This window comes from Chelonia mydas, chromosome 2 (genome assembly GCF_015237465.2).
Source record: "Chelonia mydas isolate rCheMyd1 chromosome 2, rCheMyd1.pri.v2, whole genome shotgun sequence".
NCBI lineage: Eukaryota > Metazoa > Chordata > Testudines > Cheloniidae > Chelonia > Chelonia mydas.
Genome location: NC_057850.1, coordinates 206,200,310 through 206,224,471, shown reverse-complemented (window position 1 = coordinate 206,224,471; position 24,162 = coordinate 206,200,310). Strand labels below are relative to the sequence as shown.

The window sequence follows — 24,162 nt, the reverse complement described above, 5'->3', positions numbered from 1 at the left end:
GAAAACACTCTACAAACATATTAGAAGCAAGAGGAAGACCAAGGACAGGGTAGGCACATTACTCAATGGGGGGGAGGGGGGAAACAAGAACAGAAAATGTGGAAATGGGAAAGCTGCTTAATGATTCTTTGTTTCAGTTTTCACTATGAACGTTGGTGGTGACTGGACAGCTAACAAAGTGAATGCCAGTGAAAATGAGGTAGGATCAGTGGCTAAAATAGGGAAACAAGTTAAAAATTACTTAAACAAGTTAGATGTCTTCAAGATGTCAGGGCCTGATGAAATTCATTCTAGAATACTCAAGGAGATGACTGAGGAGATATCTGAACCATTAGCGATTATCTATGAAAAGTCACAGAAGACAGGAGAGATTCCAGAAGACTGGAAAAGGGGCAAATATAGTGTCAATCTATAAAAAGGGAAATAAGGACAACCCGGGGAATTACAGACCAGTCAGCTTAACTTCTGTACCTGGAAAGATAATGGAGCAAATAATTAAGAAATCAATTTGCAAAAACCTAGAAGATAATAAGGTGATAAGTAACAGTCAAACATGAATTTGTCAAGAACAAATTGTGTCAAACCAACCTGATATCCTTCTTTGACAGGATAACAAGTCAACGTGGTATATCTTGACTTTAGTAAAGCTTTTGATATGGTCTTCCTAACTGTCTACATAATACTTAGTCCTGCCATGAGTACAGGGGACTGGACTAGATGACCTCTTGAAGTCTCTTCCACTCTTATGAGTCTATGTTTGTAAGGGGAGAACAGACAGTTCAAATTCCTCTCAATATCTTCATTTGTGTATTGTGAAACTTTCTGAAATATTATCCAGTATTAAATGTGGAGAATCATCTCAAGAATGCTTTACTTTTTACAAAAACAGTTTGAAAGTAACACTAAGGCATATTTTTAAAAAAATTTGAAGTACATATTAATTTTCATGTTTTTGAAGTGAATTTGCTATTTGTGAAATATCCCACTTGGAGGATACAGGAAACTGAAGTCTTCTTAATAATTATTGTACAAGATGGTCAACATGAATATAAATATGTCCCATAGAGAAAATGTGTCTCAGGGCAAAGACTAACTGTCTCCAAGTCAATTCAGTCATTGATTCCTACATGGAAGGGTTCTAATTATGACAGAGGTATTTTCTGTGTGTATCCAACCTGGACTACAGCTACCAGTTCATATCTGCCCACCAATTAGCTTCAAAAGGCAACAATTTCTTGTCAGCACCAACCTGGCATGTATTGAAAACAAGTAACTTAGAAGCGAAAGACTCATTATATAACTGAAGGAAAAAATATGCTGATAAAGAAATATTACAGAACAGATTTGGATAGAAATTTGTTGAAGACATCTTGTGGACAGCGGAGTGAATTTTATGAGCACATACGAAGAGTTTACTCATAGAATCATAGGACTGGAAGGGACCCTGACAGGTCATCTAGCATTCATGGTAGGACTAAGTAATATCTAGACCATTCCTGACTGATGTTTGTCTAACCGGCAGCGATAAATGGGGGGGGGGGGGGAGCTCCCTTTTATGGACACCCAGCTAGCCAGTTAGCTATAAAGTCCCTATTGGTGGCTGTTCTCTGCTTGCTTTACCTGTAAAGGGTTAAAGTCCCTCCAGGTAAAGGAAAAGGAGTGGGCGCCTGACCAAAAGAGCCAATGGGAAGGCTAGAAATTTTTAAAATGGGGAAAAAACTTCCCTTTGTCTGGGTGTTGTGGTTCTCCGTAGAGCAGAGACATAGAACAGCTTGTTGAACTCCCTGGCTTTCAAGCACCCAAAAGGAAAAATGTGTCCTTTTAAAATCCTTAGGTCTGTGCTTCTGGTTCAAAATGATCCCACCACTCTGCCACCATGTCAAGGCTGGTTCCCCACTCTGGCACTTCGAGTGCAGAAGGTGGGGGCCCGCAAGGATTTTAAAAATTAATACTTGCAATTCCAGGCTTGTATTCAACTCACAAGGTTACAGTTTCTCTCGGACCTTGGCTTGATAAACGCTGCCACCACCCAAATGCAAAACCCCTTTTGGAACCCAGGAAGATTCACTTGGGAATTCCTTCCTGTGGGATACCCTCAAGCCCTTTCACCATAGTGAAAAGGAACGGGGAACCGCGTCCAATGGGAGCTTCGGGGGAGGTACCGATAGGCAAGTGCAGAGCGCAGAGCTCTCTGCCCCCTCTCCCGCAGGAGCCGCAGGGACTTGGTGCCGGCTGCTTCCCGGAGCAGCCCCGGTGCGTGCCGCTGCCACCCCAGAATCGCTCCAGGTAAGCGGGGCCAGGCCAGAGCCCGAACCCCTCCTGCACCCTATACCCAACTCCCTGCCTTGAGCCCCCTGCAACACCCCTCCTGCTCCCCAGCTCCCTGCTCTGAGCCCCCTGCCACACCCTGCACCCCTCCTGCCCCAACCCCCTGCTGCACTCGCACCCCTCCCTGCACCCCAACCCCCTGCAGCACCCTGCCTCCCTGCCCTAAGCTCCCTGCATGCATCTCAGCTCCCTGCATGCACCCCAACACTCTTCCACTCTGTACCCCAACCCCCTGCCCTGAGCCCTGTCCCTCACTCTGCACCCCTCCCTGCACCACTGCCCTGAGCTCCCTCCCTCACTGTGCACACCCTCCTGCACCCTGTCTTCTCTGGACCTTCTCCAATTTCTCCACATCTTTCCTGAAATGTGGCGCCCAGAACTGGACGCAGTGCTCCAACTGAGGCCTAATCAGCACGGAGTAGAGCGGAAGAATTACTTCTCGTGTCTTGCTTACAATACTCCTGTTAATACATCCGAGAATGATGTTCACTTTTCTTGCAACAGTGTTACACTGTTCACTCATATTTAGCTTGTGGTCCACTATGATCCCCAGATCCCTTTCCACAGTACTCCTTCCTAGGCAGTCATTTCCCATTTTGTATGTGTGCAACTGATTGTTCCTTCCTAAGTGGAGTGCTCTGCATTTCATCCTATTTACTTCAGATAATTTCTCCAGATCATTTTGAATGATAACCCTATCCTCCAAAGGACTTTCAACCCCTCTCAGCTTGGTATCGTCCGCAGACTTTATAAATCTACTCTCTATGCCATTATCTAAATCATTGATGAAGATATTGAATAGAACCGGACCCGGAACTGATCCCTGTGGGACCACACTCATTATGCCCTTCCAGCATGACTATGAACCACTGTAACTTACCCTCTGGGAATGGTTTTCCAACCAGTTTTGCACCCATCTTATAGTAGCTCCATCTAGTTTACATTTCCCTAGTTTGTTTATGAGAAGGTCATGTGAAACAGTATCAAAGCTTTACTAAAGTTAAGATATACCATGTCTACCGCTTCCCCCCATCCACAAGGCTTGTTACCCTGCCAAAGAAAGCTATCAGGTTGGTTTGACACGATTTGTTCTTGACAAATCCATGCTGACTGTTACTTATAACCTTATTATCTTCTAGATGTTTGCAAATTGATTGCTTAATTATTTGCTCCATTATCTTTCTTGGTACAGAAAGTTAACTGTGCAGTAACTGGTTCTTCAAGATGTGTCCTTCTCCCTCCCTCAATGGGTGCTCCACATTAGGTGCCCAGGTGCCTAAAGCCCTTGACTGTAGATTTTCTGCTACCAATGTCCATTCAACCCACGCATGCGCTATATAGAACCTCGTGCCGCACGCCAAGGGTATATAGGGACTGCGTGGGTGAACCACCCTCAGTTCCTTCTCTATCTGAAGATCTAACAAGAACAGTCCAAAGCAGAGGGGAAATAGGGTGGGCAGTGGAGCACCCACAGGGTCAATCATCTTGAAGAACCAGAGTTACAGAACAAGGAGAGTAACCTTTTCTTCTTCAAGTAGAATACCTATGGGTGCTCCATTTCAGGTGACTCCCGAGCTGTATCCTCACAGAAAGGGAGGGAGGAAGGGAGGTTTGGAATCAAGTCCAAAACTAAAGACAGTACAACAAAACCAAGTATTACATCAGAACTGATGGCCTGGACCAAAGTATAGTGCAGGGATCGGCAGCCTTCGGCACGTGGCCCATCAGGGAAATCCGCTGGCGGGCTGGGACGGTTTGTTTACCTGCAATGTCTGCAGGTTCGGCTGATCACAGCTCCCACTGGCCATGGTTCACCGTTTCAGGCCAATGGGGCTGCGGAAAGTGGCGGCCAGCACATCCCTCGGCCCACGCCGCTTCCCGCAGCCCCCATTGGCCTGAAACGGCGAACCATGGCCAGTGGGAACTGCGATCGGTCGAACCTACAGACGCTGCAGGTAAACAAACTGTCCCAGCCAACCAGTGGATTTCCCTGACGGGCTGCGTGCCAAAGATTGCCAATCCCTGGTATAGTGTTTAGAAAAGGTATGCATTGAAGTCCATGTAGTAGGTCTGCATATCTCAGACATGGAAATGTTTTTGAGTAAGGCTGTGGAAGTTGCTTTTGATCTTTCTGCGACGCAGACAAAATTTAGGTGATTTTTTGGTCCTATCCCAATAAAAGGCCAATGCCCAGCCTACATCTAATGTATGAAGGGACGTCTCCTGCTGAGATTTATGTGGGTTAGGAAAAAATACTAGTAGATTAATAGACTGGTTAAGATGGAAATCAAACAGCTTAAGTAAGAACTTTGGATAGGTCATAGGGAGACCTTGTCCTTGAAAAATACAAGTGTGCAGTCTGACATCAAGACTCAATTTCTCCAACCCTGTGGGTTGATGTGATAGCTTCTAGAAAGGGTGTCTTTTTAGATATGTGAAGCAAGAAGTAGGTCTACATAGATACCTTATGGAGCCTCAGTTCGAACCTAAGTACCAGGCTGAGATCAAGTCGATAGTATCCTTAACCTGTGAGTAGAAGATTCCCCAGATCTTACTATGTCTCAAGAACATAGAGTGATCAAAAATAGAAAAAACCCTCTAGTAGGGACTGAAATGCTGATACTGCGGCAAGATGAACCTTAATAGAGCTAACTGATAAACCTGGTTGTTTTTAAGTCCAGCAGATAATCCAAGATGGCAGAGAGCAGAGATGGTGGTGGTGGTGACACCCGTGGTTGAACCTTTTCCATTTCTGAAAGTAATTCAAGTTGACTCCCTTCTAATGTTTAGTAATACTTATTATACTCCTGTCGAGCAGGTGGATTTTATTCCCATGAACCATCTAGGAACCAAGCTTGGAGATGGAGGACCACGAGATTAGGGAAAAGCTCACGACCCCCCTTTGGCATCGAAAGTAGCAGGAGTAAAACTCCTTGCCCCTTAAATGCAGTGGGACTTCTTCGATGGCTTGCACCTCCTGAACGAGCAGATGCTTGTGAGAAGGGTCCCTGAAGAGGGACGGGGAGGGTGGGTGGGAGGGAGGGATAGAAAACTGGAGAGTATATCCCCCTGCTACTGTGCAGATGACCCGCCGGACCAATGTTATAGAAGCCCAGGCAGGGAGGAAGGGGGACAGACGGGTGGAAAACAACAGGGGAGCAGGATCCAGGTCACAGGCTAGGTCACCCTCAAAGCACACCCTCAGAATGCCTGCTTACCACCCAGTTGGTTATAGGTGGAGCTCGAATGAGCAGAGGATGCCAGCTTTTAAGTTTTCAATTTGTTTTTCTTCGTTTAAGTCAACCAACTTTTGAATACCTTATATGCATTGCGTTTTATAGACCTGCTAGCAGGAACTATTTACCCTAAGCTTGATGCAAGTGAAATCATTCAGGTATCAACTGCAACGCATCTGTTTTCTTGTAACAAGTTTTTCACCAAATCTATTTCACAGGAAGTTAGCTTCTGATTGTTCTAAATTCAGCTAAGAGTTCTGACACTGCAGTGTACATTTTAAAACAATATTCCACAAATACTTACCAATTCAAAAATTAGTAAAGTATTTAAAAAAAGAATATTCTTACCTTCTCTGATAAGTACTGCTCATAAATTCCAACTGCAGCTGCTCTTAATAGGCCTTTGGTTTGATTAGTCTGATGTTTTCCATCTCTCTGCCGGCTTAGTAACACCTCCAGCTGTTGCTGTGCTGTAACCCTGTACCCTTCCACAGTCATCCAGAAGAAGAGATGAGCTTGGCCTCCAGTCTGCTGCATGTAATCTACAAAATCAATCATCATTATTGTAATTATACCTGTGAGGATAAAAAAAAATCTTAAGAAATCACACATCCTGATGTAAAAAAACAACTAGGTCAGAAACATTAAATTAGGAATAAGCTTCAGGATTTGATTATGGTTTTGGACAAAACTATAACATTGACACTCACAGAGTCACGGTCAGAAACACCCCCCAGCACGCCTAATAGGATACTCATAAGATTTGATCAACAAGCAAAGTCTGGAGGAAAGTATAGAACTAGGGCTCTGTTTTATATTAAAAAATGAACACATCTTAATTGTAGCCACAGCCATATGAGATGAAACAGGACTGTGTGCATCATGGTAGGAGCCAAGAGGAAATTGAGCCTGGGGTAAAACTGAGTCCCTTCACAGAAGTCTAAAGGTTAACTTTTATTTAATCCTCGCAATGTCAGGGCACAACAGAATAAACTGACACTATGTGGAACCTGTAAATGAACTTCATTCCTTTATCAATGTTGTGATTTAGTGCAGAATCCAACAATCTAAAAACAGACATTCTTATTCTTGCAAATGAATACATTTTAGAGATATTAAAACTCTAATGCTTTTTAAAAGTATTTTTAAACAAAGGACATTTTTTGAGCCTTCTACAAGTCCTGCAATCCTCCAAATTCTGGCATAGTGGATACTACCATAAGTAGTCTCAATAGAACTACCTAGAGTATGAGGCAATGCAGAGGCAACACATGGTGGTGCATGTGGGGTCATGTCCCGTCCTCGCCAGATTTCTGCCAGATTTTGCTGGCTGAGCCCCCTCCATGTGTGGCAGCTCCTGGAGCTGGTGAGCTGCAAGCTGCAGCCGTGGGAAAAGGCAGCAGCAAGACAGCTGGGAACTGCAGGGAGGGGCCACTAAGGGTAAGAGGGGACGTGACTCAAAGTGTTGCGGGGAGAGGGTGGAGAGAACCTTTAAATTGTGCCCCACCACAATCAGCAGGTACTAGTCATCTCTGAAGCAACGTGGTCATAATTAAAAAAATTTGTTCAATTTAAGAGATGTTACTAGCTCCAGCAATATTCCCTACTTAACAGGAAAGAAATCTCTCAGACCGGTAGAATCTCTCAAAAGAAACTTAAGTGACATCACTGTAAACATTCATTGAATCAGTCTTGCAGTTAAATCACTATGTCTGAAAACTCTTTCAAGCTGACTTCAACATAAAGTATGAAGTTAAGAATAATATCAGTTTAACCTACACTCATCGTGGCAAAGACTAAGTTTCAGTTCCCTCCGAAAAGGATCATGTACAGTTATGGCACACGACACAAATTTGTATTAGTTCACAGGCATGTTCTTACTTCACGAAAAATAATCTCCCCCCCCCAAAGTTAGCATTTTCTTACCCATAAAAAATTGTAGTGCAACATTGTCTACCAGAATGTTGTCCAGAGGGACTGTGCAAAGTTTTCCGAAGTTTGCTGCCAGTTTCACAGTATCTATTTCCTGTACAATATGGGATACAGCATTGATAATATATTAACTTTTATATTTTTTAAATTACTACCAAAAAGAAGTGTTTATATAATGTAAACAGATTTACTTTAACTACAGCAACCTGTTCGGTGTTTGTTTGGTTTGGTTTTTAAAATGTTAGTATACAGGATCACTGCTATCTCCACAATTTTTTGTTTGTGTAACTACTTATAACAGTGTTTGTTTACAGCATAGATGATTCATGCCCTCCAGGGAATTGGATTCTATCCCTGCCCCAGAATTCCTGTGTGCAAGTATTTTAAACCTAGCTGTTCACAAGTGGCCACGAAATGGGTAAATAAGAAAACGTTCATCACAACCTTCTGAAATATTTTCTAAAGAAATTATTAGAGCCATCTTAAAAATTACCTGAAACCACCTCAAATTCTGCAGTCAATTCATTAGCACTACATGATATAGAATATGATATAGATCTGTTTCCATTGATATCTGACTTCCATTGTTATTTTATTGATTGTATTACAGTAGTTTTAGGGGCCTCAGCCATGGACCAGAGCCCTACATGTTAGGCACTGTGTTGGTCAATAAGCACAACCCTCATAATCTTTATGCCCCATCCAAGCTTAAAGCTCAACTGATGGAGTTCCAAGAAACAGGACAAAGTCAGATATGCTACGGTAAGAATGTCAGCAGTTTCTCAAACGTAACAAAAAGTAGAGGTTAGAGACTAGATGGCAACTGGAGAGGCTGTTAGAACAGAGGAAGCAAGTCGGACGAATTTCTGACACACAAGAACTTCCAAGCAGTGCAAAATACCATTGGTACTTTTAAACAAGTGACAGTCTGAACAACAAACTGTACTTCAAAAGAGAACACTACTACCAATAAATAGGCAGCAACGTTATAAACTCCTACAGCTGAAAAACAGGGACTTGGTCTAAGGGCCTCCAGACTGAGCTGCGTGTTGCATGAACTTCCTAATCAGAGCCAGGAATTCAGTTGATGATGTAGAGAAGCTGAACTCATGTGTCAGAGAAACTGTTCTCTTAATTCTTAACTTCATTAGTTAGCTATGCAGCTTACTTCAGTTCTTTTCTAATTGGAAGAGTTTAAAACCAAGATCATTTAAAAATATATTCCAGATTTTTAAAGGTTTGAAAATAAATCTGAAATATGCAATAGTAATATGTAGCATAATAGCTATATATTTATAATATATATATAATGGATAACATTTTCTAACAAAAGCTCTGGTAGGTGAATTTTCCATATAAAATTGGAAGTATGAAGGTGCAACTTTAGCTACATAATTACTCAGTATACAGTTCAATATAGTCAGTATATATACTACACAGTATAAACTCAAGGGCTATAGTCATATTTTTCCCTTAATGAACTAGAGAGATCTTATGACAATCGCTAGCAAGTCTTTGACAATTTCACATTATCATTTATGATTAAAACAAACATCAGAAAGAGTATTAATAGAAAAGTATTACTTACTTTTCCTGACTGCAACCTCTGTATTCTTGAATCACATACTTTAACAACATATAATAAGCTGTTTATTTGATTTTTTATCGTATTGATATCTAGAGAAAAAAAACCAATAACTCAGATTAAAGAGGACTGAAGTAGAAACAAACTAGTGATCAAACAATTGATGAAGTATATTATCAATTTAAACACACTTTTAAAAGATACATATCATTTTTTCTTGTTTTGTTCTTATGTAAGGACACCTACCAGAATGAATATCACTGTCAATATTTACAGTGAAGTGGTTTTTTTTTTTTTGTTTTGAATACATTTAATTTCTACTGGAAGAACTGAATTGCATTTAAATAGTCTTTTTCCTTCCGTTCTCAATGTAATTTTCAGTTATTATTTAAAAAGTTGTGAGTAGTCCATCATCAATAGATGAAGTACTACTGAAAGTCAGAACCAGTCAGGCAGGTTTCAACCGGGACATTTGACTTTTATTAAAAGATAGAACAAAATCATAGAAAGTTAGAACAAAACCATCAAGACACATAATTACTGTTAAAACCATGATAACAGCCACCACAGAAAGGGGAATACAGATGGAGGCAATCAGTCTTGGATCTTGCACATCAGAGAAAACTCAGGTTTGAATCTTTCACATAACATTTTTAATAGCACTCACGATTAACACTAGTAAGGTAAGAGTTCACATTTTAACACTCTTCCTGTAATTACAAAAAAAAAAAAATCTTGTTAGCTTTTGCTTATTTTAAATAATTCATTAAAATAAAAATACTAACCATCTCCTGCTGTATCTAAGGATCGAAGATATTGCAGTTCTTCTCCAGCCTTATCTCTTACCGCTTCCAGCTCCCCTACATTGTCACTTAATTTAATAACATTCATGAAGGCCTCATAGTTACAATTGGAATCACGAATCTGAAATAGTCAGAAAATTTACAACCCAAATTATGCAGAAGAGAAAAATCTATGCATAGTGTATGCTTCTTCATGGTGAACTGGAATCGACAATTAAGGGAAAATTGTAAATTTAACATATACTGTATAGTGCCATCACTTTAAAAACATCACAGTTCATGGCAGCCATGAAATTCAAACTGTTTTCTCAGGATTGTGCCGTCTATGGAGAAATAAATCCTTGTGGCAGTTTAAACCTCTAAACCTGGTTTTCAATTAGGAACTTTTTAAATTAAAAGCTACATTTTAAAGAACTTTCTGTTCAGAAGAAACGAAGACCAGATTCTGGGGGCCCACAGTAATTGTGTTCCTGCCATGTTTAAAGCAACAGATTCTGTCATTTTGCTATCAGATACAGATCCACACTTGTATGTTTTGAATTGTTGTTCTTGGCATCAGGAATGATATAAAGACCATGCAGCATTTAAGGATTTCCCCACATTCTATCAAGGAAAAAGATCAGAACTGTAGGAGTGGGGATGTCTACAATTGTTTATTAATACAGGAATGGTCCCATGGACAACCAAGACATATTTCACTTCAGAAGACACACAAATTCTCAAAGTTTAAGACCTCACATTTAAAATCCCCTTCTTAGATATTACAGACTAGAGGTCTCTCTCTACATGTTAAAACAAAAGGTGAGATACTGAGAACTTGCAGTTCAGGGGGAGGGTGAGCTAAGGCACCTTAAGCCACCATGTTAAAAAAGTCTGGTGACGTTTTCTTTGAAAGTCTCTCCTGCCCCCTCCACTTGCTTTGGAGCAGGGGCTTGAAATTCGTAGGGACAGACATTGTTTTAGGGATGTGCCCTGGGTTGTCTCTGTGAAAATCTGCCTTAATTTGACCAAGTTATAAGTCTTGAAAATGAAAGTTTGAGCACACTCGGTAGAGACAACTTGGATTTCAGCAGCTAAAATTCCCAAAGGTTCTGTCTACTTTGCACATGGTCTAGCCTGAGGCTAAGCAGGGCTTTCACTGCAATTGCAGCTCTGGGCTGCTGTGCCAAGTCCAGACATTTGAAATGAGTCGAGGGAGACTCTCTCTCCTGTGCGGTCAATGCTGGCCCCAGACAGTATGCAGAAAGAAGCTGCCTGATTAGAAAGTGGAGGGGACAAGAGCCAGACCTGCAGGAGGATGAGGGGAATGGACTGGGACAAGGAGTCAGAAAGGGTGGGGCATAAAATGACACAGGGAGTCTGGCTGGGCAAGGAGTCTGGGGACAAGGAGCCAAGTATGTGGGGAACTGAGACTGGCTGGACGAGAAGACTGGGATGGGGAGTTCAGTGGGATGATACAATGATGAGACATCTGAAGAGTGGAGACTGGGGCTGGCAAGGTGATGAAAGTGGCACTCACTGGGACAAGAAATGAAGAGAAAAGAGGAGAGTAGAAGAGTGAAGACTGGGGACAGGTTGGGGGGAGCAAAAAGAGTTGAACTTCGAAGGAATGGGCAGAAAAGTCTGTGGCAACACTCCCATCCTGAGCCTGGAATGGAAACTAAGATTCCTGAGTTTCACCATTCCTCTGCTGTGAGCAAACATCTCCAAACCCCATCCCCATCTAGTGCTGTTCCACATAGAAGATGTGGACAACTTACTACTACCACTGTCAGTTACACCATGACCTCAAGTGGCTGAGGATCTTAAAGATCAGAAGGTTCCAATCCTGTTGATTACTTCTGTGAGTGTCAACATGACATGATGGAATTTCTGTTTGACTTTGCTTTTTTAAAATCCTATTATTAAGTTAAGATTTCGTCACGGTTATTTTTAGTAAATGTCATATCTGAGGTAGAAGCGAAACTCGAACAGCTTAATGGGACTAAATCGGGGGGCCCAGATAATCTTCATCCAAGACTCTTAAAGGAATTGGCACATGAAATTGCAAGCCCATTAGCAAGAATTTTTAATGAATCTGTAAACTCAGGGGTTGTACCATATGACTGGAGAATTGCTAACATAGTTCCTGTTTTTAAGAAAAGAAAAAAAAAGTGATCCGGGTAACTACAGGCCTGTTAGTTTGACATCTGTAGTATGCAAGGTCTTGGAAAAAATTTTGAAGGAGAAAGTAGTTAAGGACATTGAGGTCAATGGTAAAAGGGACACAATACAACATGGTTTTACAAAAGGTAGATCGTGCCAAACCAACCTGATCTCCTTCTTTGAGAAAGTAACAACTTTTTTTTAGACAAAGGAAATGCAGTGGATCTAATTTACCTAGATTTCAGGAAGGCGTTTGATACCGTGCTACATGGGGAATTATTAGTTAAATTGGAAAAGATGGGGATCAATACGAAAACTGAAAGGTGGATAAGGAATTGGTTAACAGGGAGATTACAGCGGGTCCTACTGAAAGGTGAACTGTCAGGCTGGAGGGAGGTTACCAGCGGAGTTCCTCAGGGATCGGTTTTGGGACCAATCTTATTTAATCTTTTTATTACTGACCTCGGCACAAAAAGCGGGAGTGTGCTAATACAGTTTGCGGATGATACAAAGCTGGGAGGTATTGCCAATTTAGAGAGAGACCAGGATATCATACAGGAAGATCTGGATGACCTTGTAAACTGGAGTAATAGCAATAGGATGAAATTTAACAGTGAGAAGTGTAAGGTCATGCATTTAGGGATTAATAACAAGAATTTTAGTTATAAGCTGGGAGTAACGGAGGAGGAGAAGGACCTTGGAGCATTGGTTGATCATAGGAGCCGCCAATGTGATATGGCCATGAAAAAAGCTAATGCGGTCTTGGGATGCATCAGCTGAGGTATTTCCAGTAGAGATAAAGAGGTTTTAGTACCGTTATACAAGGCACTGGTGAGACCTCACCTGGAATACTGTGTGCAATTCTGGTCTCCCATGTTTAAGAAGGATGAATTCAAACTGGAACAGGTCCAGAGAAGGGCTACTAGGATGATCCGAGGAATGGAAAACCTGTCTTATGAAAGGAGACTCAAGGAGCTTGGCTTGTTTAGCCTAACTAAAAGAAGGTTGAGGGGAGATATGATTGCTCTCTATAAATATATCAGAGGGATAAATACCGGAGAGGGAGAGGAATTATTTAAGCTCAGTACCAATGTAGACACAAGAACAAATGGATATAAACTGGTCATCGGGAAGTTTAGACTTGAAATTAGACGAAGGTTTCTAACCATTAGAAGAGTGAAGTTTTGGAATAGCCATCCAAGGGAAGCAGTGGGAGCAAAAGATCTATCTGGCTTTAAGATTAAACTCGATAAGTTTATGGAGGAGATGGTATGATGGGATAACAATCAATTAACTGCCAAAATCATGTTAACTATTCATGATAAATAGGCCCAATGGCCTGAGATGGGATGTTAGATGGGGTGGGATCTGAGTTACTACAGAGAATTCTTTCCTGGATGTCTGGCTGGTGAATCTTGCCCATATGCTCAGGGTTCAGCTGATCGCCATATTTGTGGTCGGGAAGGAATTTTCCTCCAGGGCAGACTGAAAGAGGCCCTGGAGGTTTTTCGCCTTCCTCTGTAGCATGGGGCACGGGTCACTTGCTGGAGGATTCTCTGCTCCTTCAAGTCTTTAAACCATGATTTGAGGACTTCAGTAGCTCAGACATAGGTGAGAGATTTATCGCAGGAGCGGTGGGTGAGATTCTGTGGCCTGCATTGTGCAGGAAGTCGGACTAGATGATCATAATGGTCCCTTCTGACCTTAATATCTATGAATCAATGAGGGCTTCCCACCCTCCACAGGTGGCAGCAGGTTCCATCACTTAGTGTCAGGGTGGGACATGAGGGCAAGGAATTGAATGGTATGGAGCATGAGTGCATACAGATGTTCTCTAGGTGCAGTTCACAGACAGACCAGCTGGATAGCCTTCAGACTGCTCAGCTTGTGTACCGGGGAATGAGGGAGGCAACGATAAGCTCCAGAAATCCATGGGTAAGAGAGAAGTACCTTCCCACAGGACCTGCTCAAGAAAAGCAAGAGAAGCAGGGGGCAAGGCTGCCCTCACATCTTGTAGCACACAATGGGGAACATGAAGGATAGGCAACCCCATGTACTGGCTAAGTGCCTTGGAAGGTGTATATTGAATGAAGCAGTGGTGCCCAACTTTATTACACAGGAGGGCCAAATAAACCTAAAAACAACCTTAGCAAACCTAAGCAAAACTGTGTGGGCCAAACAGATTCTATGTATTTTAATAAGATTTAAAGTCACTTGTATTGATTTATATTTTAGGTTCAGCTTGTTCTGTATGTAGACAGATTTCTGTACATAGAAACATTGTCTATTTACACACTTGTGTAAACTAGAATGATGTAAACATGATGACAAAATGCTAATGAATCAGCCATTAGTATATGTTGAAGCAGGCCGTGGGCCTTATGAAATGTTCTGGTGGGTGATGTACAGTCCGCGCACCATAAGTTGAGGAACCCTAAGGTAGGGATGAAAGCAGAGAATGGGCAGTCTAATGCTTACGGCAGTTGACTGCCTTTGAGAAACTGATTCAATCCCTGCCTCTACCACAGGGCTCCTGTGTGATGCTGGGCAAGCCATTTAAACAAACTTTTCACAGGTTGTTACTAACTGTATCGTCTTCATTTTTAAGGTGCCTGACTTGAAAGCCTGGGACCTGATTAGCAGAAGTGCTAAGTACTCATAGCCAAAATTGAAGTCAATGGGAGCTGTGATTTGAACATATAAAGTGCTACATCTTCAGAAGAATCAGGCTGTAGGTGTCTCAAACTGGGCCTCCAAAATTAGTGGATAGTTTTGAGTAGAGTGGATCAAAAAAATTTCAATGGAAGTTGATTATTTTGAAAAAATGCAGTTAGTTTAGATTGAAACATCTTGCGAGACTGAAAATTTTTGTCAAGAAAAAGGCAAAAAATTTGCAACTGACAGTGCTGTTCTAATTTTTTGTTTCAAATTATATTAAAATTATTTTATATTCAAATACTAAATATAATATAGAAAGTCTATACAAAATGACAGTATTGAAAAGTTGCATTTTGACACTAAACAAAATGTTTTGATGGTCCCTAATTGCATTTTTTAATTTTCATTTTGCCAGAAATTTCAGATTTTTGTTCTGAATCAGAATGCGATATCTTTCGAAGTGTCAGAATTCCCATGGGAACCAGAATTTCCATTCCAAGCTATTCTATTTTTGACCTTGATCTCTTTGTGCCGCTACTCCCCATCTATAAAATGGAGATAGTAATACTACCTCATCTCACAAGGGTATCGTGAAAAGAAATGAAATAATGTTTGTGATGCAGGAAATTAATAATTCTGTCTTCAGCACAGGTTTTAAATAGCATGCAGTAAACAAAGCATGGAACCATGAATTGAACAAGGAGTTCAATAATTGAAAAAAATAAAAAGATATTGAATAGCTACATAGGTGTGAATACCATCCATTCTGCGCACTGAGCTATGTGGGGTCCTGTAGAACAATAGTATGTGATCATGAAACTAAACACTGTCATAATTCATATGCAAGCAACCTTAATACTGACATTTCTTAACTTTTCAGTGCGTGACTTTGGAACCTTAATGTAGTGTTGAGTGTGTGTGTAACATATGTGTAGCGTGGAAGACAAGCTCAGGAAGATTTTCATTTAAAGCTGTCTGTCTTCATAGATGACACCTTACTGAGTGAAACAAACATCCATCATGAACTTCCATCATAATCAAGAGTAAAAACATTTTGAAGTTAATAAAATCCCATGGATGGGCTTTCTAACGCTATCAGAAAGTGGGGAGCACAACTTTGGTCTCAGAAATTGGAAATTCATCTTTTTAACCTGATTGGAATCTAAACAAATCAAAATTTCTCAGAAAGCATGCCATTTACTTATTTTTTGGAAATACTTATTTGGAAAGAGTCTGACTTCAGACAATTTATAATACAGGCCTTTCTGCCTAACATCAACTCTGGGCAAGATAATGGAGTGGCAAATACGTTATTCGATTAACAAAGAATTAGAGGAGGAGAATATAATTAATGTCAATCAACACAGGTTTATGGAAAATGGATCTCATCAAACTAACTTGATTTTTTTAATGTGATTATACATGTAGTTGAAAAAGGTAATAGTGTTGACATACTTTGACTTTGTACCACATGACATTTTGATAAAAAACTAGAATGATATAAAATTAACATGGTATACATTTTATGAATTAAAAGTTGACTAACTGATAAGTCTCAAAATGTAATTGTAAACAGGGAAATCATCACCACTGAGCAGATGTTTTCTCAGTTGGGTCCCATAGGGATCAGTTCCTGGCCCTACACTATTTAACTTTTTTATCTATTGCCAGGAAAAAAACAAAAATCATCACTGATAAAGTTTGCAGATAACACAAAAATTGGGGGAGTGCTAAATAACGAAGAGAACAGGTCACTAATGCGGAACACTCTTGATCGCTTGCATCCAGTTTACCAAGCAAACAATGTGTATTTTAATATAGCTAAACGTAAATGCATATATCTAGGAACAAAGAATTCAGGCCATACTTACAGGGTGACAGACTATGTTTTGGGAAGCAGTGCCATTGAAGAAATTTAGTGTCATGGTAGATAAATAAGCTGAACATGAACTCTCCCAGTGTGACGCTGTGGCCAAAATAACTAATACAGTCCTGCGATGCATAAACAGGAGAATCTTGAGTAGGAATAGAGAGTACCCTTGATTTGGAATAGACAGTACCCTTGATTTATATAGTGGCATGATGATATTTTCTGTCTTATCTTTCCCTTTCCAAAAGATTCCAAACATTCTGTTAGCTTTTTTGACTGCTACTTCACACTGAGCAGATGTTTTCACAGAACTATCCACCATAACTGCAAGATTTCTTTCTTGAGTGGTAACAGCTAATTTAGACCTCATCATTTTACATGTATAGCTGGGACTACGTTTTCCAATATGCATTACTTTGCATTTATCAACACTGAATTTCATTGGACATTTTGTTGCCCAGTCACCCAGTTTTGTGAGATCCCTTTGTAACTCATCACAGTCAGCTTTGGACTTAACTATTTTGTGTACTTTTGTATCCTCACCGTTTACCCCTTTTCCACATCTTTTATAAATATGTTGAACAGCACTGATCCCAGTATAGATCCTTGAGGATCTATATATCTAATATCTATGCTATTTATCTCTCTCCATTGTGAAAACTGACCATTTATTCCTATCATTTATTTTCTATCTTTTAACCAGTTACTGATCCTTCCTTCTTATTCCATGACTGCTTACTTTGCTTAAGTATGAAGTGGTGTTGTAGCCATGTTTGTCCCATATTATTAGAGAGACATGGTGAGTGAAGTAATATCTTTTACCATCTTTCAATATCTTTGCTTAAGAGACTTTGATGAGGGACCTTGTCAAAGGCTTTATGAAAGTCCAAGTACACTCTATCAACTGGAGCACCCTTCTCCATGTAAGCTGATACCCTCAAAGAATTCTTATATATTAGTGAGGCATGATTTCCCTTTACAAAAGGGACTCCTTTCGTGACTCTTCTCCAACATGTTGTTTTCATCTATGTACCTGATAATTCTGTTCTTTACTATAGTTTCAACCAATTTCTTAGTACTTAAGTTAGGTTTACCAGCCTGTAATTGCCTAGATGGCCCCTCTAGCGTTCTTTAAAAATCATTGTTACATTAGCTATCCTCCAGTCACCAGGTACAGAGGCTGATTTAAGCAATAGGTTAAATACCACAATCAGTAGTTCCGCAATTTCATATTTGAGTTACTTCTGGTTCTGGTGACTTATTACTGTTTAATTTATCAATTTGTTCCAAAACCACCTTGAACGATATATCAATCTGGGACAGTTCCTCATATGTGTCACCAAAAAAGAACTGCTCAAGTGTGGAAATCTCCATCAAATCTTCTGCAGTGAAGACTGATGCAAAGAATTAATTTAGCTTCGCTGCAACGACCGTCTCCCTTGAGTGCTCCTTTAGCATTTCAATCGTCCAGTGGCCCCACTGATGGTTTTGCAGGCTGACTGCTTCTAATGTACTTAAACTGCTGTTAGTTTTTGTTTCATCTGTCATTCTTAAAGCCCTTAAGAAAACTACTTCATTTGGAGGCATGCTATGAGAATCACTGATAATGTTACTGAATTCATCTTTATCATAGTATTATGATCTAATGTTACTGTTTTTATCTTCCATGTAAGGCTAAAACAATTCCCAAAATTCTTAAAAATATAGTTTTCCACCAACCAAATTCTGTCGCTCCATAAAAAATGTATCTACTCTCATTCCATTAAAAATGATTGAGAACATTAAAGTTGCAGTTAAACACTTAAAAGTCAAGAAACAAAAAGTATAAGGTTGCATATGCACTTTACCTATGCCCTTTTGTGCATAATTTAGGTGACCTCTCTACTGTGAGCCTTAGGAACTGTGCAGCTTTAACCTCACAGCAGGATGCATGTTAAATTATATATCAGCTCACAACTAAATGTTTCACTGTGTTGTGTGCAAGTGCAGACTTCCTTAGCTGTGCATCACGATTAGGAAAGTACTGTGAATGTGCAAAGTGTGATTTAAGATGTGTCATGTCTGTTCCAATCCAAAACTACATTTTTGATGCAACTCTCACAAGCATTTTTTAATTAAGACATTTCCACAAGAAATACTGACTACTGCAGAACTAGACCTCTCAAAACATTTTACCAGGGGTCGACACCACCATGTTGTGCAACGGACACTTGACAAAATTACCGTACTTAGTGACAGACATGGGGTGGGGCGATTATGTCATTCAGTCATTCAATTTTTTTGAAAAATTAACACAGTCCTCAAAAATTTTACCACGGACACTTGTGTCCGTGTACAGACACATTGCTGACCCCTGCACTTCACTATAAAAATCATGAAAAATAAATTCCTGAAGACAAATTACTTTCCTCCTTAGTTTGATTGTACTCAGTTTTTACTCAAACTTTTTTTAAAAGTTCACCAGCAGGTAGAGAGCAAGCTTAGAAACTATCATCCTGAAAAAACAAAGTTTGAGAAAGTTATAAAACCACCAAAGCAGGGGATTAGAATGGGAATTCTTATGCAACATCAACGATAGCATCACTACCACTTTTACTCTAATGATGTACTATTACAAATTGTATTTCCGCTAAACCAACCATGCTTAGAGAGCATAGGAAAAGAGAATAGGAATGTGCTTACAGATGAATATTCTTGAAATACTACTGAAGCACTAAAAAGCTTACCATCCATATGACATACTGATTAATATAATCAGGATCACTGAGCTGGTTTATTAATGGAAGAAGAATTCCTCGGGCGAGGATTTCCTGAAAAATGAAATGTAATACAATTGAAATCTGTCCTCTATATCTAAAAAGTGACAAATAGTTTACTCAAAAAACTATCAAATTTTACTATGAATTCAACGTAAAGCTTCTATTTGAGTAACAGGTGAAATTTCAAGCATATTAAGAACAAACTTAAAAACAAATTCTGAAACAAAAAATTTAGAACATTAGATTTATTTCTCAGAACTCACTCTCCCCACCCAAAGGTAAATTCTTGTGATAAATAAAGAATGTTAGCTCTCTTAGTCTGCTGTGTGCCCAGTACAGAAACTGACCTCAAGGAAGACAACCTAGATATCACAGGTTTCAGAGTGGTAGCCGTGTTAGTCTGTACCAGCAAAAACAATGAGGAGTCCTTGTGGCACCTTAGAGACTAACAAATTTATTTGGGGATAAGCTTTTTTTGGGCTAAGACCCACGCGATAGGATCCTTAGAGAAATACGACAAATGAAACACTCATCCCCATAAGATTTTAAGAACTTTAGTATTAGTCGGACAAGAATACAATGGTGACCACTGAAAAACATTTACCTTCTATAGTATCTACAGTCTCAGTTATTTTCCATTTTAAGTATATCAGAGTTACAGTATCACAAAAACCACTGAGTGATATCAGTAGGTAAATATTGACTTTTTAACAGTGACTATTGCACATCCAAAAGTCACTCATATCTCTAACAAATGTCATCTAGAATTGTTCACCAATGTCATATAAAAAGTCAACACCTCCATATGAAACATGTATCTAACCTATTATGTTGAAAAGTATCATCCGGTATTAATATAATAGCTGATGATTGATTTTATGTGTTGTATAAAATGCAGTGACCTATATCTAAATCTCTTTTATACTATATACGACTGGAAATCTTAGGGTGAAATATAAATCCTAAATTTACCCTGACAAAGTATCGCATGATCTTGTTCTGGAAGTCTCCAGGAGGTAGCAATAAATACAGTAACACCTCACACAGATCCCTTAGGAATCCTAGGGAAAAACAATAACAAAATATCAATCCAATATAGAGTAGTGACAACACTACATGTTCCTTCCCATTATTCTCATGTAACAAAAAAAGCTTTAGTTTATGGACTGAATTTGACAGCATTAAATATACTTTTCAATGATGCTCAAACTTTTAAGTTTTGTTTTTCTATTTTATATAAAGATATGTATCTGTCTTCAAATCTTACAATGCAGTAATTCCTGACTGACTTAATCTAGGCAGTAAATGACTTTACTGATTTTATATATATTGACTAGAATGAATGGATGTGTGCATTCTCTTAACTCTCACAGAAGCAGCTACTCCCCTTCAGTGCATTTTTTTCATACTTACGCATAGAGCACTTCAGGATTTTTTTTCAAACAAAACAGTGTTTTGTTGGAAAAGGCAAGCTAGCTGAAACAAACTCTTCGTAGGAATGAATCAGTTTCCATTAAACTTTTGTTGGGAAGTTTGTCAGGTCCAGGATATGAGAGAAAGACCCAGAATAGCTAATGGTCCGGTGGTCAGGACCACCCATGTGGGGACACCCTGATTCAAACCCCTGCTCTGAATCAGACAGAGCAGAGACGTGAACCTGGAAGAGAATACCTGGCTGCGAGGATGGAGTTGACAGAAGGGCTTAGGCTTCCTTGACCATGAGATGCTGTTCCGGGAAGAAGGACTGCTAAGCGGAGATGGGATCCGCTTATCGAGGAAGGGGAAGAGCATATTTGGATACAGACTGGCTAACCTAGTGAGGAGGGCTTTAAACTAAGTTCGATGGGGGCAGGTGATAAAAACCCACAGGTAAGTCAAAAAACACGGAGACCTGGGAGAAGGGTTGGAATCTGGGAGAGATCATGAGCCATTATAGCAGGGATAAGGGAGAGACAGGAGATAACATCCAGGGAAATCAAATCAGTATCTTAAATGTCTATATACTAATGCAAGAAATATGGGAAATAAGCAGGAAGAATTTGAAATGCTAGTTAATAAACACAGTTTGTTGGATCATATTAAAGAAGTTCTGTATTAAAATCACAAATGAGTTTGATTCCCCATAGTTTAAATTCCAGGGTATTACTAATTAAGAGGTTTCTTGGTTTTTGGTACTGTTTCTCTCCCTCTCTGTGTGAAACTTGCAAGCTGCTAATTGTGTTAGTACATCCTAAGACAGAGTCTGTTCTCAAAGCAATACTTTGTAACAACAGAAACAGCACACAGAGACTCCCCACCCTTTTGTTGTATTTATCTCGCTTTGTTAACAATTGTGATTAAAATAGAGATAGAGGATGTATGTGGATGGATGCTTGGTGTGGATAATAACTGAATGATCAGGGAGGCGCCAGCCTAAGAATCCAGTGTCCATCGGCCAAAGAAGGCGTCAAGTGGAAACAACCAGAGGACCCCCGGAGGGCAGACTGGAATCCACCCAACAGCCTCAAGAATGGGAGAACTGAAGAACAAGATAACATCTGGCAGCACGGAGCAGTCAGGAATGTGCCATCTGCTGATTGATTCAGCAACAGCATGATGAAGCAATTCCCATAGACTGGCATAGGAATAAATTCCTGTAAAAATGGACTCTAGAAACTGAGAACTTTGGGGTCTGATTCTGCAAACCAACCTCCAAGAACGTCAGATGTGCATCTGACAAGGCCCTGCTCCATCCTCGTGTCCAGGCCACCTGACCAGTGGCTTGGCACAAGCAACTCTAAGGCTGGTAACTAGCATAACAACCTTGCAGAACCTGTGTGTGTGTGTGTGTGTGTATGAATGAATGCGTGAATAAATATGAAATTGAATGGAATGTTATAGCTATAACTAACTGCTTACTATGATTCCTTCTGTATTCACAATAAATGTGGCATTTTGCCTTTTCCCCTTTAATAAGATCCTGCTGGTTTTTATTTTACTGGTATAACAAGTTGGCATCACAGATTAATATACATGACTGGAATATTGGTATAGAAGGGTACAGCTTGCTCAGGAAGGACAGGCAGGAAAAAAGGGAGGAGGTGTTCCCTTATATATCAAAAATATACACACTCGGACTGAGTTTGAGATGGAAATAGAAGACAGACTGATTGAAAGTCTCTGGGTAAGGATAAAAGGGGTAAAAAACAAGGGTGATTTCATGGTAGGTGTCTACTACAGACCGCCTAACCAGGAAGAAGAGGTGGATGATTTTTTTTTTAAAAAAAAAACAACTAACAAAATCATCTAAAGCACAGGACTTGGTGTTGATGGGGGACTTCAACTACTCAGAAATCTGTTGGGAAAATAATGCAGCATGGCACAGATCATCCAACAAGTTCCTGGAATGTATTGGAGACATTTTTTTTATTTCAGAAGGTGGAGAAAGCTACTAAGGGAGAGGCTGTTCTAGATTTGATTTTGACAAATAGGGAGGAACTGGTTGAGAATTTGAAAGTGGAAGGCAGCTTGAGTGAAAGCAATCATGAAATGGTAGCATTTACGATTCTAAGTAATGGTATCAGGGAAAACAGAACAATAAAGATAATGGATTTCAAGAAGGCAGACTTGAGCAAACTCAGGGAGTTGGTCATTAAGATCCCATGGGAAGCAAGTCTAAGGGGAAAAACATTTCAAGAGAGTTTGCAGTTTTTCAAAGAGACATTATTAAGGGCAAACTATCCCACTGTATCGGAAAGATAGGAAGTATAGTAAGAGACCACCTGGGCTTAACCAGAAGATATTCAATGATCTGAAACTCAAAAGCGAGTCCTACAAAAAGTAGAAACTAGATCAAATTACAAAGAATGAATATAAACAAACAACACAAGTATGTAGGGACAAAATTAGAAAGCTAAGGCATAAAACAAGATTAAACTACCTAAACACACAAAAGGTAACAAGAAAATATTCTTCAAATACATTAGAAGCAATAGGAAGACCAAGGAAAGGGTAGGCCCCTTACTCAATGTGGGAGGAGATGAGGAGGAAATGGCAAAAGTGCTAAATGACTTTTGTGTTTCAGTTTTCACCAAACAGATTAGTAGCAATTGGACATCTAACAAAGTGAATGCAAGTGAAAATGAGGTAGGATCAGAGGCTAAAACAGGAAAAGTACAAGTTAAAAATTACTTTGACAAGTTAGAGGTCTTGAAGTCACCAGGGCCCGATGAAATACACCCTAGAATACTCAAGGAGATGACTGAGGAGGTATCTGAACCTAGAGATTATCTTCAAAAAGTCTTGGAAGACGGGAGAGATTACAGAGGACTGGAAAATGGGAAAAAGTACTGCCAATCTACTAAAAGGGAAATAAGGACAACTCAAGGAATTACAAACCAGTCATCTTAACTTCTGTACCCAGAAAGATAATGGGGCAAATAATTAAGCAATCAGTTTGCAAACACTAGAATATAATAAGGTGATAAGTAACAGCCAGCATGGATTTGTCAAGAGAAAAAACCATGTCAAACCAACCTGATAGCTTTCTTTGACAGGGTAACAAGTCTTGTTGCCGGGGGGGAAGGGGAGAGAGAGCAGTAGATGTGGTATATCTTGACTTTAGTAAGGCTTTTGATACAGTCTCTCAAGACCATCTCATAAACAAACTAAGGAAATACAACCTAGATCAGAGGTCCCCAAAGTGTGGGGCACGCACCCCCTTGGGGGGCAGGGAGCAATGCCCATAGGTGCACGGCGGGGAGGGAGCACCACCCAGCCTCTCTACATTTGCAGCCGCATTCCCGCCTCCCAACCTCACACCCAAACGCAGCCCGGCCCCACGCCAGCTCCCAACCTCCGCCACTGG

General features: G+C 40.1%; 1 protein-coding gene across 9 annotated transcripts in view; it reads right to left on the bottom strand.

Annotated features, from left to right (window-relative positions):
- SNX13 (sorting nexin 13) overlaps window positions 1–24,162 on the bottom strand; it is a 155,618-nt gene that overhangs the window by 57,713 nt on the left and 73,743 nt on the right. For all 9 annotated transcript variants that reach the window (XR_005224029.2, XM_043541115.1, XM_043541112.1 and 6 more), the window contains 6 exons: window positions 20,289–20,377; window positions 19,284–19,367; window positions 9,867–10,005; window positions 9,085–9,173; window positions 7,491–7,590; window positions 5,913–6,106 (listed from right to left, as the gene is read on the bottom strand). Coding sequence is in view for 8 of the 9 variants with exons in the window: in XM_043541115.1 (XP_043397050.1) it covers window positions 5,913–6,106; window positions 7,491–7,590; window positions 9,085–9,173; window positions 9,867–10,005; window positions 19,284–19,367; window positions 20,289–20,377 (695 nt within the window). In the remaining variant the exon portion in view is untranslated. The remainder of the gene's footprint in view (window positions 1–5,912; window positions 6,107–7,490; window positions 7,591–9,084; window positions 9,174–9,866; window positions 10,006–19,283; window positions 19,368–20,288; window positions 20,378–24,162) is intronic.